General features: G+C 37.3%; 1 protein-coding gene across 2 annotated transcripts in view; it reads left to right on the top strand.

The window, feature by feature from the left end:
• Positions 1-20,823, top strand: part of TFPI (tissue factor pathway inhibitor) — an 89,828-nt gene that overhangs the window by 42,082 nt on the left and 26,923 nt on the right. For both annotated transcript variants that reach the window (XM_055398614.2, XM_055398612.2), the window contains exons 2-3: positions 2,739-2,861; positions 9,902-10,099. In XM_055398614.2, coding sequence (XP_055254589.2) covers positions 2,741-2,861; positions 9,902-10,099 — 319 coding nt within the window. In that variant the 5' untranslated portion in view covers positions 2,739-2,740. The remainder of the gene's footprint in view (positions 1-2,738; positions 2,862-9,901; positions 10,100-20,823) is intronic.

The following is a 20,823-nucleotide window of genomic DNA, read 5'->3' as shown; positions in this document are numbered from 1 at the left end:
TCTTTGCGACCCCATGAATCACAGCACGCCAGGCCTCCCTGTCCATCACCAACTCCCGGAGTTCACTCAAACTCATGTCCATCCAGCTGGTGATGCCATCCAGCCATCTCATTCTCTGTCATCCCCATCTCCTCTCGCCCCCAATCCCTCCCAACATCAGGGTCTTTTCCAGTGAGTCAACTCGTCACATGAGGTGGTCAGATTATTGGAGTTTCAGTTTTAGCATCAATCCTTCCAATGAACACCCAGGATTGATCTCCTCTAGAATGGACCAGTTGGATCTCCTTGCAGACCAAGGGACTCTCAAGAGTCTTCTCCAGCACCACAGTTATATGAATTTCAAATACTTCCTCACAACTTGCCTTTTCAATATCTTAATGGTATTGCCTTTGATGAACAGAATCTCTTGATTTTAATGAAATACAGTTATCAGTATTTTATTGTATTTAATTGGTGCTGTCTATATCCTGATTCAAAAATGCTTGCCAACTTCATCATAAATACGTTCTCCTGTGTTTTTTCTCCTAACATTTAATGTTTTACCTTTCACATTTAGATGGTTGAATTCTCTTGAATCAATTTTTGTGTATGATACTAGAGATTGGGTAATGCATATTTTTAACGGAGTCAGCTATTAAGACAGTAGAGTGCAGAAAGGTACAAGGATGTATAAGAAGTGAGTCAATCAGTACACAGCTTCAGTTTGGGTTTGTTATTTATCCTGTCACTTTGCGATGTAATGCATCTTGAAATTTAAAAAATAAGTAAATTACAATAACATATAATTAAATCAGTTCTCTCTGATCACCACAAATTACAATTTTATGAATGTTTTAACATGTTGTACTATTTCTTTTCAGTGGTGCACCCAAATCAGTCTTCTACATTGCTCTTAGAAATTGTATTATTTAATGCTTTTGGTCACTTTTCAGAAGCAATATTATGTAAAAGAAAGAGCACTGAACTAGCAGTTTGCTCACTTGAATTCAAGATCTGTATCAGTCATTAATGAGCTATGGCTTGTTAAACAGCATACTCAGAGTTTTTTCTCTTCAACTCCCATTTTTTTCTGGAAGTAATAACCCACCTCTCCTGGGAGCTACACCTATCCACTCCACCCTTAAACTCAGATTTACATTAATATTTGCAGTGTTTTGACATATTCATATTTCCTGACCCTTTTATAGAGTTCACCAAATATGGGCTAATCTCCTGTAAATTTTGACCTCAAGAATATTGGTTCAGTGGTGGGACACTCCCTATCATTTCTGTGTGCAAGCTTTGTGAACCTAGTTCATGAAGAAAAGTAGTCATACTGTTTTCACTAGGCCCTCCTTATGCAAATTCCTTCATGTTCATATTTCCTGTATATCAGCAGTTCCAAGTCCAAAAATTCAAGCAACCATAGATCAAGTAGTACTATAGCATTTACTATTGAAAAAAATCCATGGTAAAGTGAACCCACATAGTTCAAATCCATATCAAATCCAGGTCTAAGGCCAATGGTGCATATGTATATTTCTGCATACATTTAAAGATATATATGTGGATTCAAGTACTTTATGATATGATTTAGAAGGTATACAGCACTGCTACCAAATATAATTTAAAAATGTGTTAATATTTGCAGTGTTGTGAGAAAATAGGTTATCCATTTCACCGGTGATTTTAATGAAGTTTAATGCAAATTGTCATTTATCACTTTATTATTTAAGAATACGCTTTAATGATGTATACTGTAGCTGTGATCCACCATAGACATAAACAAAACACTCTCTAAATTGTTTTCGATGGAGTATCAGTTCCTGCATTTGTGAACATAGACTGATAACATTGCTGTTTCCTTCCTGATTCCGATGGCAGCAGCCACTGAGAATGTGCATGCATTCTCTTCTTTTCTCTGCCCATGCTGCGTGAACATTACACATTTCCTTCCACTTTTGAATACAAAGGAAAAATAACCCTTTAAATATGATTTTCCATTATTTTTTGCTATGGATCTTTAAATAATTTTGAAACAGGAAGTCTCACTCTTCTCCTGAAATCTGTTTCCTATAGGCTGTAAATGTGTTGATTTATCACTTAAAGTCACTTTTCTGTGAAACTCTTTTGCATGAGATAATTCCCTAAGTTGACGGAGAAAAATTGGGGCAAACAACTGGCTATAATGTTAAGACATTTCTTTTTGCAATAGTTTTGTTTTCAATCTCATAGAAAATATGGTTAGGAAATTGTATAGAAGCAGAAATATATTTTAAAGGAAACAAAGATGAACATTTGGAAATGTTTCTTTTTTGAACATGGTAGTTAAGGGAAAGAGGAATCAGAAATTGAAAGCTGTATTCAAGAAATGATAGAAAAATTCAAATAAAATTAGTTCTGACCCAGAAAAGAATAGTTATGAAAAAGATGTGACAAACAGAGTTGCATATGAAAATGGATCTTAATACATACTTAGTCATGTTGATTAGCATCATCCCTGTCTCAATTATTGCTATTTAAGTGTGTATTTGAATATTATTAGCTATATGCACTGAAAGGATGTGTGTCTACAATGCTGAATGCTAATACACGTTTTAAATATGACATGGAATTTGTAAACAGAGACGTATGAGAATACACATTAAATGTCATAGAATGTCATAAATGCCAAGGGTATGCTTGAGATACCTACCAAATTGTGTATAAATCCACATCAACTCTCTATTCATTAGGTATATCTATGTTTTATATTTCAGAGATGATTAACATAATGAAGGAAGAACAGATTTTGGGGGTTTTTGTATGTCTGCTGCTTAGCTGTGCATCTACCCCTCTCAATGCTGTTCCTGAGGAAGGGGAAGAATATACAAACATTACAGGTAAAATGTTAGAAACATTCATTTTTTAATCCAAAAATTAATATATTTTTATTCATCTTGAAGAAAAAGTTTTATTGAAATGATATTTTTCCAAAACCTTAGTACATAAAAGTCACTTTAGGGAAGAAGAGCTCTTATTTCTCAGGTTGTATATTAGAACCTGAAGTATCTCTGGAAAATTGCAAGTAAAACAGTGATACAGAAACAGGTCTCTATGAACCTTGATGTCACCTTTTGCCTGGGGAAAGTGTGAGAAGGAAGAGGAAACAGCAGACATTGAAGGCTTCAGTTTTTCTCTCCTTCTCGCCTTATAGTCCTCAAACAAGAACTTCTCAGGTGAGTCCAGGGTGAGAATACAGTCAAGCTGGGTACCAGGAGATGGGGATAGTAGAAGCTAGTTTTACTCCCACAAAGTTCTGTGCTTAAAAATAAAATACAGTTGACTCTTGAGCAATGCAGGAGTTGGTGCCCCATCAGTGAAGTAAAGCATCCACGTGTAACTTATATTCAGCCCTCTGTATCCACAATTCCTCTATGTCCGGCGTTCTGCATGCAGTTTCAGCCAACCACAGATCATGCACTACTGCAGTACTGACTGTTGGAAAAAAAAATCTGTATAAGTTGACCCACGCAGATCAAAGCCGTGTTGGTCAAGGGTCAACTGTTCTAACAATAAAGCAATAGAACAAGGAGGAGACTGTGAAGTGATCATTATTATAGATTTATTTCTTATTTTTTGGCATTTTTAAATTTATTTCTTATATTTTTTAAATTTATTTCTTATATTTTGTGGCAAGTTAGTAAATTATTGATAGAAACTTCAACTCATTGTTAATAATGAGAGACTGAACAAAATGAAAGCTTCTATTCATATGTGTGTTTATGATGTACAAACAATTTCCACAAATATCTTTTTATTTCATATCTCTAGCTGCTCTTTATTGGTTTTGCTTTGGCTCCATCCCTTCATTCTTTCTGGAGTTATTTCTCCACTGATCTCTAGTAGCATATTGGGCACCTACCGACCTGGGGAGTTCCTCATTCAGTATACCATTATTTTGCCTTTTCATACTGTTCATGGGGTTCTCAAGGCAAGTATACTGAAGTGGTTTGCCATTCCCTTCTCCAGTGGATCACATTCTGTCAGGCGTGCTGTGATTCATGGGATCGCAAAGAATAGGACACGACTGACCGACTGAACTGAACTGAACTGAACAGCATAGCTCTTTAGTGTGATTTTGTTCAGTGTACTTCCCTTTGATACAGATTGAATAAATACATCTTATGTGCCTGAAGCTCTGGTAGATGCTCAGGAAGACCCGACGACTGAGACCGAGTTCTCCAAATGTCATGGTTTCACAAGGGAGGCAGGTTATTGCAGTACAGCGCAGTAAGTGAAATGAGCGAGGCACGCACAGGCTGCTGCTGTCGATTCAGAGAAGAGGGAGCTCATCCCTACTTGGCTGTCTGAGCGCTTGGCCCGGGGAAGTCCAGATGTACATGCTACACCACTTCAGCCTGCACCCCAGAATCAGACACTGGGAGCAGATTTGAAGGTCTGCCCCAGCTGGACCCACAACTTGAACTCCACCTGCCCAAGCAAGCCCAGCCCACAGCAGCCCCAGCTGACTGGTAGATAAGAAGCAAACCCAGCTGGGATCAAAAGGGTCAGTCCCATCCTATCCATGTGTGAAAAGTAAAGGCTTATTGTTATATGCCACTGCTACTGCTAAGTCACTTCAGTCGTGTCCGACTCTGTGCGACCCCATAGACGGAAGCCCACCGGGCTCCCCCTTCCCTGGGATTCTCCAGGCAAGAACACTGGAGTGGGTTGCCATTTCCTTCTCCAATGTGTGAAAGTGAAAAGTGGAAGTGAACTCGCTCAGTCGTGTCCGACCCTTAGGGACCCCACAGACTGCAGCCTACCAGGCTCCTCCACCCATGGGATTTTCTAGGCAAGAGTACTGGAGTGGCTTGCCAGTGCCTTCTCCAGGTTATATGCCACTAGAAAAAAGCATATTGTTGGGAAAATTTCCTAAAGATGGAATGTTATTTGATAAAGTTAAAAACCATTATGTGTCTTATAAAGTAGGAATGTCGTCACCATGAGATGAGATCTAATCCTTCATTCTGCTCATTTCTCAAAAAAGAGATGGCTAAAATTTTAATATTCTGGAGGTAGGTAGAGAAGGAATACAGAGATTAAAGTAAATCCCAATAGGAGAAAGGCAGGCAATTCCATTTTAGGAAGTGGGAGGAGAAAGAGTCCACCTGTCCCCAGTATTCATCTAGTCTAAGAATTCACTTAATTAGGCTGAGAAAGTGCAAGGCAGTTAATCAGGAGGTTCCTGAAGTTTTTGCTACTGCCACAGTCAGTCAAGAAAACAGAATTAAGCCATCAATGATTAAACCCAAGTTTAAAATCTCTGGGTAAACACAGACCAAATCTAGCTGGATAAGGAAAAATTTTGATTGTAAAGCCAGATGTGAAGACCACTTAGCTGACTGGCTGCACAGACTTATGCAGTTTTGTTTTTGTTTTGTTTTCAATTAATCTTGTGTTAGGATAATCTTTTGTTTGTCTCAGGGATTCCCTGATAGCTCAGCTGGTAAAGAATCCACCTGCAATGCAGGAGACCTTGGTTCAATTCCTGGACCAGGAAGTTCCCCTGGAGAAGGGATAGACTACCCACTCCAGTATTCTTGGGCTTCCCTGGTGGCTCAGATGGTAAAGAATCTGCCTGCAATGCAGGAGACTTGGGTTCGATCCCAGGGTTGGGAAGATCCCCTGGAGGAGGGCATGGCAACCCACTCAGTATTCTTTCCTGAGAATCCCCATGGACAGAGGAGCCTGCTGGGCTAGAGTCCATGGGGTCCCAAAGAGTCGGACACAACTGAGTGATTAAACACAGTGTCTGTCTTAATTCAATTTTGGAGATATCATCTATTACATTATGCCATGGTCATGCCATCATTTTATAGAAGTTCAGTGAAATAATGTACTAGTATTTTATTGAAAAACATTACGAGATTTTATGGCTTCTGTCATAAGTCAATAGTAGACATTTTAAAATTAAGTCAACCAGCAGGGAAGATGAAATAGAGAAACTTCTTGAGAAAACAAAAATGACAAAAAAATTGTGGTGAAAACTTTCTATAAAAAAATTCCTTTGGAAGAGGAGAGACAAAATTATCAGGGAGCATTTAGAGAAAAGCAAGTATGTTTCATAACACTTAGAATCAGATGGGCCTAAGTATGCATTTGTAGTTTGTCACATGGCAGCTTTGCAAATTTAGATGAGTTGATATAAACTCTCTGACTCCCAGTATCCTAATCTATAAATAAGTGATGTGAATAACTACATTCAGATGGCTGTTGCATAAAAGCATCTGGCACATTTCCTAGCACAGAGAAGGCAGAGTACATGTCTGTGTTCTATCTTTTCAGAGAAACCAGCCTTCTAGTGAGAGAGTCAAGTAGCATATAGACTCCCAGGTAGTAAGTTCCCTGAAAGCTCTAGGTTTCCCAACAAATCCCAGGAGGAGGCGGATTCTAACAACCAAGGACTTGACACATCCCCAAGTATTATCCTGAGTCTTCCCTTCAATATCCCAGGACAGGGGGAAGGAAGAATGAAACTGTAATCCTCAGACTGTGAAAAATAAAATACAAGAAATTGATTATGAAAATGACTAAATATGAACCATAATTCTGTTTATTTCAATACATCAGACTAAATTCTTGTTACATTGCCCTATATGTGTTTTCCAGTTGTATGGCCTTAGGTAGATCCTTGTCACAGTCAATGCTTTATTCAAGTCTCAGGAAGGAAAGTTACCCCTGACCCCCTCAGAGAAGCTTAAGTATCTTATTAAACATGGTCACAGCATCTTGAAATTCTTTAATATTTATATAAGTAAGTCTGAGTGTCCGCATGAGCCGTGAAGTCGGGGCATGGGGTGGAGGTTACTGACACTTAATCTCCTGTCACATCTGCCATGACAGCACATGCCTGACATACACGATCAGCACACAGCTGTTAACTTTTGAAAAGGTTTATCTAAAGTAAAAAGTGAAAACAAGACAGACTTTCATCCAATTTTGGTAGTGGCATGACTTTGTCTTTAAAGGAGCCGCATGATCACTCTCCCAATCAGGAATGATGTTGCTCAAGTGGGAGATTGTAAACTCACTGCACAAAAGAATAAAGAATATCCTAATGCAGGATTTGTGTAAGAAATACCATAAAATGTGAATGGCAAAAATGAATAATTAGATAATAATTAGTAAAATATATTAATCAAATTGCTTCTTAGTGCTTTCTTTAGGAAATTGCTATAAAATCATTACCTGCTTTCATCATTGAAACTTTTTACAAAGTTATGTGGCAGTCTGGGAGGGGAGGGGAGTTTGGGAGAGAATGGATACATGTATATGTATAGGTTGAGTCCCTTTGCTGTCCACCTGACACTATAAGAACACTGTTAATTGGCCATATCCCAATATAAAATAAAAATTTTTTAGAAAAAGGAAAAACAAGAAAAAAAAAAAGAAACTATTCTAATTTCTATAAAGTAAAATTTAGAAAAATTTATTGAGTAGAAATTGTAGAATTCAATCTACATTCTTGACCTAAATGTCAATTAAGGAATCTCAGTCACACAGATCTGTGACTGTATCACTCAGCTATAAAGAAGGTGTGAGATATCTGATATGATATTATCTGGGGGTCAGATCTAAAGCCATCACTTAGAGCGTGAACTGAGAAATTCATTTTTGCAGTGCTATTTTATAATTTGCACAGCGGAGATAAAAGTGCCTAATTCAGATGGTTGTTGTGATTATTAAATAACATAACTGCAAACTGTCTGGCGCACAGTAATTTCCGTAAACCGTTCGCTGTCTTTCCCAACCAGACACTGCTACTGCTGCAGGACAATTATCGTCTGTGTGTGGTGTACTGCCGCCCCCTGGTGGCACTATTCCTAAATAGCAGGTTGAAAATAGGCTGGTATTTCTAGCCTTAAAACAGAAAATGTAAAATAAAAATTTGGCATGATGATAAAGAATATAAAATACATGAAAAGTCAAAAATATTGGCAACTATCAATGAGAAAAATCTGATAAAAATTATTATAAGAAACAGTTCCCCTGCATATACAGTATATGGCAACTCAGGTAATGCTTTCCACATTCTACGGGTGTCCTCTTTAAAGGTGCTTATCTGAAGCACTTCTGCAATGATTTGGTGTCTGTAAAGTTCCACGATAACTGTAACTTGGGAATCAGGACCATCATATTATATGAGAAGGGCTATGCTGTGTTGTGCTGTGCTTAGTCACTCAGTTGTGTCCAACTCTTTATTACCCCACGGGTATAGCCTTTCAGGCTCTTCTGTCCGTGGGGATTCTCCAGGAAAGAATACTGGAGTGGGTCACCATGCCCTCCTTCAGGGGATCTTCCCAACCCAGGGATTGAACCAAAGTTTCCCACATTGCGGCTGGATTCTTTATCATCTGAGCCTCCAGGAAAGCCCAAGAATACTGCAGTGGGTAGCCTATCTCTTCTCCAGGGGATCTTCCTGACCCAGGAATCAAACCAGGACCTCTTGCATTGAAGGCGGATTCTTTATCAACTGAGCTACCAAGGAAGTGCTAAGAATTTCTGAAATAATGGAATATACCTATACAATTCAAAATGTCAGAATATTTGTATTCTAGCTCATTTCTCAAAATTATTGACATGACTTCTGATATCTGATTATAAGATCAGATATTTATAAAACTGATAAGTCAAAATTTGGTCAGCCCTATCTAGAGGAGAGAAACATAAAATGATAATTCAGTGACACATGGTGAGCCATCTCTCAGTCAAATGTACCACATAGTGTCTTTGATGCAAAGCCTTCTAACTTCTCACAACTTTCTAACAACTTGAAACGTCAAGTATAAAATTATCAGTCTTGAAGTAAACATAGGAATATAAATAGCATTCATAATTATGCAAAAATGTATTACTGGAAAATGCTTTCACTTATTTTTAATTTGAATTGATAATTGTAACTTCAGTGATAAAGGGAAACTATTTTTTCATAAGTCATTTTTTGTATATATACAGTTATATATAATACTCTAAAATGCTATTATATATTAATTTCTATAGAAAGACGTTCTTGTGTGTATAGTGTAAAAGTGAAAGTCACTCAGTTGTGTCCAACTCTTTGGGACCCACGGACTGTATAGAATTCTCTAGGCCAGTATACTGGAGTGGGTTGCCTTTCCCTTCTCCAGGGGATCTTTCCAACCAGGAATCAAACCCAGGTCTCCCGCATTGCAGACAGATTCTTACCAGCTGAGCCACAAAGGAAGCCAAAGAGTACTGAAGTGGGTAGCCTACCCCTTCTCCAGTGGGTCTTCCCGACTCAGGAATCAAACTGGGGTCTCCCGCAATGCAGGCGGGTTCTTTACCAACTGAGCTACCAGGAAAGCCCTTGTGTGTTTACTTTAAGAAAATAAATTCTTTGGAATTTATAATAAATTACATAAATTTTCATAATTAGGAAATGGTTTAGTGTAGTAAGATATATATACACGTATATAAACAGAGATACTGTTAATTTTTTTCATAAGGCTTGGAGTCATGTACCAGCCCTAAAATTGTTCCTTTAAAGACTTGTTTTATATGTAAAAAATGATGCAACTGTTGATTAGGGAGACATCTCTATGACTCAGTTACATATTGGTCAAATGGTACAAGTTTAAGCAATAACAAGAATCTATTAAAAATTTCAACGTTTTCCCCTAATAGTTGGTTAATAATCAACAAAGTTTAATAAAGTTGGTAAGATCTGTCTCATTTGGTGAGTTTATATATTTATCTACCTTTTGGGTAACTTTTATAGTTTCTTATATCAGCCTGTTTTATTATTGCTGTACTTTTCCTTAAAATTAAAATGTATTAAAAAGGAAGTGAGAAGGAAGTAACATTATTACAGTGTTGATGAAGGATTATGTGTTGTTCTTTTATTTTTACCTTGTAGATGCTGAATTGCCCCCATTGAAACCTGTACATTCATTCTGTGCAATGAGAGCAGATGGTGGCCTATGCAAAGCATTGATAAAGAGATTTTTTTTCAATATTCACACTCAACAATGTGAAGAATTTATATATGGAGGATGTAAAGGAAATCAGAATCGATTTGAAACTCTGGAAGAGTGCAAACAAAAATGTACAAGAGGTAGGTTTTTGGAGGCATTATCATCCAGAAACCTTTCAGGTTATTAGATCTAATCATAGATTTGATAATTTTAGAAAAAAGTTAAACTATTTTAACATTAGAAGGAATAATTTTTTTTTTTTACTTTTTCAGCTTTAACAATTACTGTTTTTCATTTTTTTGTATCAGTTATTATAAAATACATTAAGCTTATTATCCTATACACTTCTCCATGATGAAGAGGGAAGAAAACCCTTAAGTGTGCAGAACAGATTTAAGTGTAATTCCACCTCTTTAGGGAACTATGAGTTCACAGAAATAAATCATTATTCACAGTGATTTAAACTTTCCTTTTTCAATACGATTATGTCATAGTGTTTTCCATGTCAAGATGATGAATTAATCCATTTTGAGGTTCTCAGTAGTTACTAATTAGAAAATTATAGAAATATATGTGTGTGTATATATATATATATATTTATATATGAGTTAAATCCTTCTCTTTGGAACTTTGGAATAATGTAGAAAATCTTATCTCCAGTGGCTTATGAAGACCTTATTGAACCTGACTTTTCTTTTCTTATTTTACTAAGTTATAAGTTTTAAAAGCACATCACATTCTATTATTAAAATTAATTTCATGCTTTTATTATTTTCATTATATTAAAACTTTTAAAATTCTACAAATTACAATGTTTTATACAGTTTTCTCTCTTTGACTAAAATAAATTCTGAATAATTACTTGTCCAATTTTATCTCAGTTTTATTCTTCTGAATTGAGAGCTACTTGAGAGATAGAAAATCCTGAGTTAGCCTTATTTCCATAGTTTCTAGCCCCTGATTTTTGCCTTGCATGTTCTTAGAGTTGAATTACATTGTAAGTCTATAGATGGCTTCTTTAGTTAACACTAGTGTCTTGTTTTTTGCAAAGCAGGTGGCTTAGCATTTTCACACTGATAATGCTTTCCCAAACCACTTTTACAAAACAGCCTTGGCATCATGATGCTCTTGGCTTGTGGGAAGAATCTCAGTGTGGTGAAAAGAGCTTTTCTCCCCTATGATTGGTGTATGCTCCTGAGCTGACAGAAAAGAAATGATGTGAATGCATTTCTTTATTTCAGAGCACTTATTGCCCTCTTCTTCTCCATAGATGTGCTGGAAAGTGTTACAAACACAGATTAGGCAGTTCAGTGTTTCTCTGCGGTACATTTGGTTTTGTGATTGCCTGGCCATTTCCCATCCATCACAGATTTCTGTACCTTCTCCTCTTCCATACCATGCCAACTATCCTTCTGTGTTGAGTATCACTCAAGTTCAGGACCTTGGCTAGAGGTCAGGTTGCTCGTTTTGTAATCCTCACTTTCTCATGTAGCAGCCTACTTGTTTTCATCAACTGGCCTTGTTCCTGAAACACATATCTATTTAACTTTTATAATTTAAAAATCTCTTATTTCACCATTGTGACAAGTTACCTTTTTTTCCACAAATTAATCAAATATAATCATTTTGTTCTTCAGTGAGTATCCTGCTGTAATATTTTCTCAAATACCATAGTAATATAACTATAATAGTTATATTAGTATATAATAATGAATTACTACCATATTAATATAACTATATGTCCTTTGTCCCAATCTCCTCATTATTTCTTCAAATGTCATTGACATTATTACTTGAATATCTGAGTATTTTATATAGTAAGCTACAGTTAATAATATAGCTGACATGTAGAAAAAGAATTACTAAACTTTAAAGAAATCACCTAAGGAGAATATTCCATCTTCAGCTATGATGGAGTAACTGGAATTGAATTTCTCTCCTAATGTAAATAACTAAAAACTGGAAAAGAATGTATGAAGTAATTATTTTACAGACAGTGATCAAAATTTAGTACATGATTGTGATCTCTGAGAGAAGGGAAACAAGCGTGGTGAGGCTTCCAGTCTCCCCAGTGTTCTACATGAAGGTACTTCTCAAAAAAAGCAAAATGGCTGTCTGAGGAGGCCTTACAAACAGCTGTGAAAAGAAGGGAAGCGAAAGCAAAGGAAAAAAGGAAAGATATACCCATTTGAATGCAGAGTTCCAAAGAACAGCAAGGAAAGATAAGAAAGCCTTCCTCAGAGAAGGAAGAAATGCAAAGAAAGAGAGGAAAACAATAGAATGGGAAAGACTAGAGATCCCTTCAAGAAAATTAGAGATACCAAGGGAACATTTTATGCAAAGATGGGCTTGATAAAGGGCAGAAATGGTATGGACCTGACAGAAGATATTAAGAAGAGGTGGCAAGAATACACAGAAGAACTGTACAAAAAAGATCTTCACAACCAAGATAATCATGATGGTGTGATCACTCAGCTAAAGCCAGACATCCTGGAATGTGAAGTCAAGTGGGCCTTAGGAAGCATCACTATGAACAAAGCTAGTGGAGGTGATGGAATTCCAATTGAGCTATTTCAAATCCTGAAAGATGATGCTGTGAAAGTGCTGCATCAATATGCCAGAAAATTTGGAAAACTCAGCAGGGGCCAGAGGACTGGAAAAGGTCAGTTTTCATTCCAATCCCAAAGAAAGGCAGTGCCAAAGAATTCTCAAACCACCGCACAATTGCACTCATCTCACACGCTAGCAAAGTAATGCTCAAAATTCTCCAAGCCAGCAATACATGAACCATAAACATCCAGATATTCAAGCTGGTTTTAGAAAAGGCAGAGGAACCAGAGATCAAATTTCCAACATCCAATGGATCATAGAAAAAGCAAGAGAGTTTCAGAAAAACATCTATTTCCACTTTATTGACTATGCTAAAGCTTTTGACTGTGTGGATCACAATAAACTGGAAAATTCTGAAAGAGATGGGAATACCAAACCACCTGACCTGCCCCTTGGGAAACCTGTATGCAGGTCAGGAATCAAGAGTTAGAACTGGACATGGAACAACACACTGGTTCCAAATAGGGAAGGAATACGTCAAGGCTGTATATTGTCACCCTTGTTATTTAACTTCCATGCAGAGTGCATCATGAGGAACGCTGGGCTGGAGGAAGCACAGTCTGGAATCAAGATTGCTGGGAGAAATATCAATCACATCAGATATGCAGATGACACCACCCTTATGGCAGAAAGTGAAGAGGAACTAAGGAGCTTCTTGATGAAAGTGTAAGAGAAGAGTGAAAAAGTTGGCTTAAAGCTCTCAACATTCGGAAAACTAAGAATCATGGCTTCCGGTCCCATCACTTCATAGCAAATAGATGGGGAAACAATGGAAACAGTGGCTGACTTTATTTTTCTGGGATCCAAAATCACTGCAGATGGTGATTGCAGGCATGAAATTTAAAGATGCTTACTCCTTGGAAGAAAAGTTATGACCAACCTTGACAGCATATTGAAAAGCAGAGACATTACTTTGTCGACAAAGGTCTGTCTAGTCAAGGCTATGGTTTTTCCAGTGGTCATGTATGGATGTGAGAGTTGGACTATAAGGAAAGCTGAGCACCGAAGAATTGATGCTTTTGTAATGTGGTGTTGGAGAAGACTCTTGAGAGTCCTTTGGACTCACAAGGAGATCCAATCAGTCCATCCTAAAGGAAATCAGTCCCGGGTGTTCATTGGAAGGACTGATGTTGAAGCTGAAACTCCAATACTTTGGCCACCTGATGCGAAGACCTGACTCATTTGAGAAGACCCTGATGCTGGAAAAGATTGAGGGCAGGAGGAGAAGGGGACGACAGAGAATGAGATGGTTGGATGGCATCACCGACTCAATGGACATGGGTTTGGGTCAACTCTGAGAGTTGGTGATCGACAGGGAGGCCTGGCGTGCTGAGGTTCATGGGGTCACAAAGAGTCGGACACGACTGAGAGACTGAACTGAACTGAACTTCTGGACCATAGTTAAAAGACGGAAGTACAAGCATAGCACACCAATCTCCCTGGTGAAGGATGTGGAGATTGGAGATTGGTAAACTGGTGTGGCTAGGTTCTGAGGGACAGTATGTGAAACAGAGTGGACATAACAAAGTGAAAAAACTAAAAATTCTGGATAAGGGTCCTGTTGAGTTTGTTGATGAATAATAAAGCTGCATGTACTTGATGAAACTCCATGAACTGAGAAAGTAATTAAAGGGATTTGTAAGTGGAACACCTCCCAGAGCTCCCACAATTAACATAAATTTTGCATTTAATTTAGTACTAGAATGAAATTAGACCTAGAGTAAAAGCTACTTTACACTTGCCATAGCGAAGCTTAAACCAAGCCTTAAAAATTCATAATTAACTACTTGCCAAAAAAGCACTCCTTTAATTGTTGTGTTCTGTCGTTCATTTGTGTCCTACCCTTTGCGACCCTATAGATAGCAGCACACCAAACTTCCCTGTGTTTCACTGGCTCCCGGAACTTGCTCAAACTCATGTCCATCAAGTCAGTGATACCGTCCAACAGTCTCATCCTCTGTGGTCCCCTTCTCCTCCTGCCTTCAATTTTTCCCAGCATCAGCTTGTTTTCCAGTGAGTCAACTCTTCACATTGGGTGGCCAGAGTATTGGAGTTTCAGCTTCAGCATCAGTCCTCCCAGTGAATAGTCAGGGCTGATTTCCTTTAGGATTGACTGATTTGATCTCCTTGCAGTCCAAGAGACTCTCAAGAGTCTTCTGCTACTGCTGCTGCTGAGGCATCACAAATAAAAAGTATCAATTCTTCAGCACTCAGCCTTCTTCATGGCCAAATTCTCACATCAGTACATGACGAATTAAAAAAACATATGGTTTTTTGACAATATGAAACTTTGTTGGCAAAGTAATGTCTATGCTTTTTAATATTCTGTCTACGTTTGTCATAGCTTTTCTTCCAAGCAGCAAGTGTCTTTTAATTTCATGGCAACAGTCATCTTCTGCAGTGATTTTGGAGCTCAAGAAAACAAAATCTGCCACTGTTTCCATTGTTTCCCCATCTATTTGCCATGATCTTAGTTTTTTGAATGTTGAGTTTTAAGCCAAGTTTTTTCACTCTCCTCTTTCACTTTCATCAAGAAGCTCTTTAGTTCCCTTCGCTTTCTACCATGAGGGTGGCGTCATCTGCATATGTGAGGTTATTGATATTTCTCCTGGCAATCCTGATCCCAGCTTGTGATTCTTCCAGCCCAGCGTTCCTCATGATGCACTCTGCATCTAAGTTAAATAAGCAGGGTGACAAAATACAGCCTTGAGATACTTCTTTCCCAATTTGCAACCAGCCCATTATTCGTGTCTGGTTGTAACTGTTGCTTCTTAATCTGCATACAGGTTTCTTAGGAGGCAGGTAAGGTTGTACGGTATTCTCACCTCTTTAAGAATTTTCCACAGTTAGTTGTGATCCACACGAAGGGTTTAGTACAGTCAGTGAAGCAGAAATAGATGTTTTTCTGGAATTTCCTTGCTTTTTTCTACGAACAAACTAGTGTTGGCAATTTGACCTCTGGTTCCTCTGCCTTTTCTAAATGCAGCTTGTACATCTGGAAGTTCTTGGTTCAGTAGTATTGAAGCCTCACTTGAAGGTTTTTGAGCATAACCTTGCCAGCATATGATGTGAGTGCAATTGGGCAGTAGTTTGAATATTGTTTGGCATTGCTCTTCTTTGGTATTGAAGTGAAAATTGACCTTATCCAGTCCTGTGGCCACTGCTGAATTTTCCAAATTTGCTGAGATAGTGAGTGCATCACTTTAACAGCATCATCTTTTGGGATTTGAAATAGCTCAGCTCAAATTCCATCACCTCTACTAACATTGTTTGTAGTGATGCTTTCTAAGGCCCACTTGGCTTCACATTCCAGGATGTCTGAGAATTACAATATATAAATAAGAAATCCAAGTCATAGTTCTCAGTTCAGTTGTCACTCAGTTGTGTCCAATTCTTTGTGACCCCATGGACTGCAGCACACCAGGCCTCCCTGTCCATCACCAACTTCCAGAATTTACTCAAACCCATGTCCATTGAGTCGGTGATGCCATCCAACTATCTCATCCTCTGTCGTCCCCTTCTCCTACCGCCTTCAATATTTCCCAGCACCAGGGTCTTTTCAAATGAGACAGCTCTTTGCATCAGGTGGTCAAAGTATTGGAGTTTCAGCTTAAACATCAGTCCTTCCAATGAGCATCCAGGACTGATCTCCTTTAGGATGGATGGGTTGGATCTCTTTGCAGTCCAAGGGACCCTCAAGAGTCTTCTCCAACACCACAGTTCAAAAGCATCAGTTCTTCAACACTCAGCTTTCTTTATGGTCCAACTCTCACATCCATACATGACCACTGAAAAAAGCATAGCTTTGACTATATGGACCTTTGTTGTCAAAGTAATGTCTCTGCTTTTTAATATGCTGTCTAGGTTTCAATGGTCTCCTAAATAAAACAAAATTTCAGCTTCAAAGACTTGAAATATATGATATAAATCATATTTCTTCTTTAACGTCTATCAATTGCTTCTCTGAAAATTGTCAGGTTCTATGGTTGCATTTCTACAGTTGAGGTTCTACAGTTGAATTTCTTATAAAATAAGAATTTCACCAGATATACTTAAAGCACTTTAGATATTATAGAAGAAAAGATCAGTGAACTTGATGACAGAACAATAATAACTGTTCAAGATGAAGCACACTGAGTATGAAACCAGCAAACAAAAATAATATTACCCAATAACCCATGAAACAAAGTCAAGGAGCCTGTCAAAATGTACAATTGGAGTTCTGGAAGTTGGGAATGAAGATATGCAAACAAGAAATTGGCAAGGAATTATCCACATATTTATGAGATCCACATTTCATTTGATGAAAACTTTAACTTTCAGAACCAAGAGGCTTGACAAAATCAATAAAAGAATGAATACAAAGAAAAAGAAAGCCATGTCAATGAATCACATTGCTGAAAATTATGCCTAAAACGTAAACCATAAAAAAAAATAAAAATTATACATGCTGGAACAAAGACCAAGAGAATCCCAACTTCTCATGAAGAAAAAATTCACAAGAGAATAAAATGGAACATTTTCTTTAAAGAGCTAAAGGAAAAAATAAACTGCCAATTGGGTAATTTAGATCTACTAAAAATACCCTTATGATGGAGATAAATAATTTTTTCAGATTATCAATATTTGAGAAAATTCATTGCTAGCAGACTTGCACTGTGAGTAATTTTAAATGATTTAGAACAAAAATAGGAGGGTTAACAGATGAGATTACTGTTGTCTGGTTCTGATACTACAGGTGAAATCAGTATAAATTATTTGAAGTCAAATTGCCATGAATTAAAGATGCATATTAAAAGTCCCAGAATAGTCACTAAAAATAAAGAGATATAGCAAATTGACCAAGTGAAGGTAAAATTGTTATTAAAATATTCAACCAATTCTAAAAAATACCCAGAAAAACAGGAACTGAAAACAGATGTAAAGTAGAAAACAAAGACCTAGGGATTTTTATGCAAGCATAATGATAACTACATTAAATTTTAATGGTATTATTACTCCAAGAAAGGGCTTATAGTAGACAATATAAAAAAATAATCAAGAACTAACTACATGTTTTCTACAGGAAAGACATTTTAAAAATATAGACACAGAGTTTAAAAGTTAAAAGATGAAAAAAAGATACACCTGCAAGCACAGATCATAAGAATGATTAGTAGAAGTAAACTATAGGACTAGGAATATTGGCAGGAGAAAGAGAAGAAATTTTATAGGAATGAGGGTCAATTAATCAAGAAGTCATAACACTCACTGTCTATGTGTATGACTCAACTGTAGAACCTGAAAACTTTCAAAGAAACAATTGATATAAGATATGATTTATATGAGATATATGATTTATATCTTTGAAGCTGAAATTTTGTTTTATTTGGGAGACCATTGAAAGTTATGACTTGTAAATTGCCATGCCTGAGAATAAATTCAAGCCAAATATTTCAGATAAAAGGAATTAGAAATGTGTTCAGTTTGATATGTATCTTCAGCTGTCCTTCTGCAGGTAAAGGTGGTTTATCAGTTGTTTCCAAATATGTATAGTTTTGTGTGGTGTATTTACCAGTGTAATAATAGAGGCATAGTAACAAAGTCAATAAGGTAGAAAAAGTTAAAATATAGTTTGCAAATGGTTTCTCAACACATGCATGGCTTTCAAAATGTTTGTCTTTTGGTTTAGTTGTTTTTTTCCCATAGCCTGAACAAAACAGGGCTCCCCTAGTGACTCAGTGGTAAGAACCCACCTGCCAATACAGGAGACATGGGTTCGATCCCTGGGTCAGGAAGATCGCCTAGAGAAGGAAATGGCACCCCACTCCAGGATTCTTGCCTGGGAAATCCCGTGGACAGAGGAGCCTGGTGGGCTACAGTACAAAATAGTCAGATAAGACTTAGCAACTAAACAACAACAACAAAAACAACATTGAATTTGATTATTAGTTTTTTAAAAATAAGTGTATAAAGTGTGGAACTTAAAATAATTAGATAAAGTGAAAGTGAAGTCGCTCAGTTGTGTCCAACCCTCAGCGACCCCATGGACTGCAGCCTTCCAGGCTCCTCTGTCCATGAGATTTTCCAGGCAAGAGTACTGGAGTGGGGTGCCATTGCCTTCTCCAGGTCAAATTCCCATTTAACTTTTTAGCCAGTCCACCTCTGCAGCAAGGTTGACTGTTTACAATTAAATCATAGGTGATAAATTACTAAAACATCTTTAAAGGCTCTAGTAAGTATGCTGTTTACCAGAGGAGCTCCCCTGGTAACTCAGCTGGTAAAGAATCCGCCTGCAATGCGGGAGACCTGGGTTCAATCCCTGGGTTGGGGAGATCCACTGGAGGAGGGCATGGCAACCCTCTCTAATATTCTTACTTGGAGAATCCCCATGGACAGAGGAGCCTGGTGGGCTAGAATCCATGTGGTCACAAAGAGTCAGAAACAACTTGCCAACTAAACACAAGTATGCTGTTTATATTAATTACTATTTTATTGGCTAGGCTAACTGTGACTTGTGGTTTTTCATGGGGATTTACATGGGAATTTTCTCCACAGGGAATTAAAGAATATGTAAATACATTTTCCATTCTCTTAATTTTTAACTTTGTTATTTTCTGTTTTACTTGTTTGGAATAGTGAAGACCTACCTAGTAACAAGTATATTCTGCCCATAGAGTCTTTACCTGTCTATTTAGAAAATTTCTAGGCTGACTTCAACAAATAAGAAACATTAAAAGTTAGTGTTCAGATTTTACCCTTCCCATTCCCAACAGAAAAGAAAAAGATGAAGACAGAATAGGGCAAAAAATATTTTTTTTACAGTTGTCAAAATGTATATGATAATTATAGCAGGCTTCCCTGATAGCTCAGTTGGTAAAGAATCTGCCTACAATGCAAGAGACCCCGATTCAATTCCTGGGTCTGGAAGATCCACTGGAGAAGTGATAGTCTACCGACTCCAATATTCTTGGGCTTCCCTTGTGGCTCAACTGGTAAAGAATCAGATAATTGTGAATTAATTTTAATATTCCTAATGAAAAGTTAAATGTAAATTCATATATATTGGAATTCAAGGAATTACTAAAATAATTCATAAAACATACTGCCATTACTTCTTACACCATCATTAATAAATGTTATGTTCTGTATAAATCTAGGAAAATATCTTTGATAATTAGCGGTAAGCCTTATCTATGTTTTCAGACTATAAGTGGCATAAAAATAAATTGTGTGTCCATGGTTGTTCTCAGAATTCTTGAGGATAATTTAAATATACCTATAATACGAATGTGCTAAAACACATTATTTGAATTAGTTACGCATGTACCAGATGAATTACTCTGACTTAGGATGAAACCACCAAGGAACAAGTTCTCTTTTAATATTGCATGAACATTGAGATCAAGCATCTCTATGACTCTTGTCAGTAGCACTCTATATTCTTTCGCTCCTTTCATAAATTAAAAATATGACCCAATAGTCGCACAGTATATTTTAATGTAAGCTTACTGTGACAATCCACTGTCTCAAAACATTAACTGGAGGTTGGTTATTTACAATAAAAAAATCATATTTTAACATTTAAAATACAATTAGAATTTCACACACACACACACACACACTTTTTTTAAAAGAGTATTGAATAAAACATAGTTAAGCTCACATCACCTTATCATTCATAGACATTTTACTCTCCAGAGAATAACCTGACTGATCACTGGCTGAAAGGGGTATTTAGCCAACTCATACTCATATTCTCTGTCTCTGACCTCTTTTTTCCCCCAAACTTTTATGTCTCTCTGGCCATCCAAATAGTGATAAACTGCCTTATCCAGAGCTTTTCTGTATAAAACAAATGATTATAAGGAAAAAAAAAAAAAACAGTTTCCTAGTGTTTATATCGGAGAAGGCAATGGCAAGCCACTCCAGTACTCTTGCCTAGAAAATCGCATGGACAGAGGAGCCTGGTAGGTTGCAGTCCATGGGGTCGCTACTAGTCGGACACGACTGAGCGACTTCACTTTCACTTTTCACTTTCACATATTGGAGAAGGAAATGGCAACCCACTCCAGTGTTCTTGCCTGGAGAATCCCAGGGATGGCGGAGCCTGGTCGGCTGCCGTCTATGGGGTCGCATAGAGTCGGACACGACTGAAGCGACTTAGCAGCAGCAGCAGCAGTGTTTATATGAACAAATTAAAACTGTATATATCAATTGTAATTTCAATAGCTATCATTTAAATGAGAATTTATATTCCATACTTGAAATACAG

The sequence above is a fragment of the Moschus berezovskii genome, chromosome 2 (assembly GCF_049115385.1).
Source record: "Moschus berezovskii isolate FMDL1 chromosome 2, NW_MosBer_1.0, whole genome shotgun sequence".
Classification (NCBI taxonomy): domain Eukaryota; kingdom Metazoa; phylum Chordata; class Mammalia; order Artiodactyla; family Moschidae; genus Moschus; species Moschus berezovskii.
The sequence above is the reverse complement of the archived record's forward strand: the minus strand, read 5'-3'. Positions and strand labels throughout refer to the sequence as shown.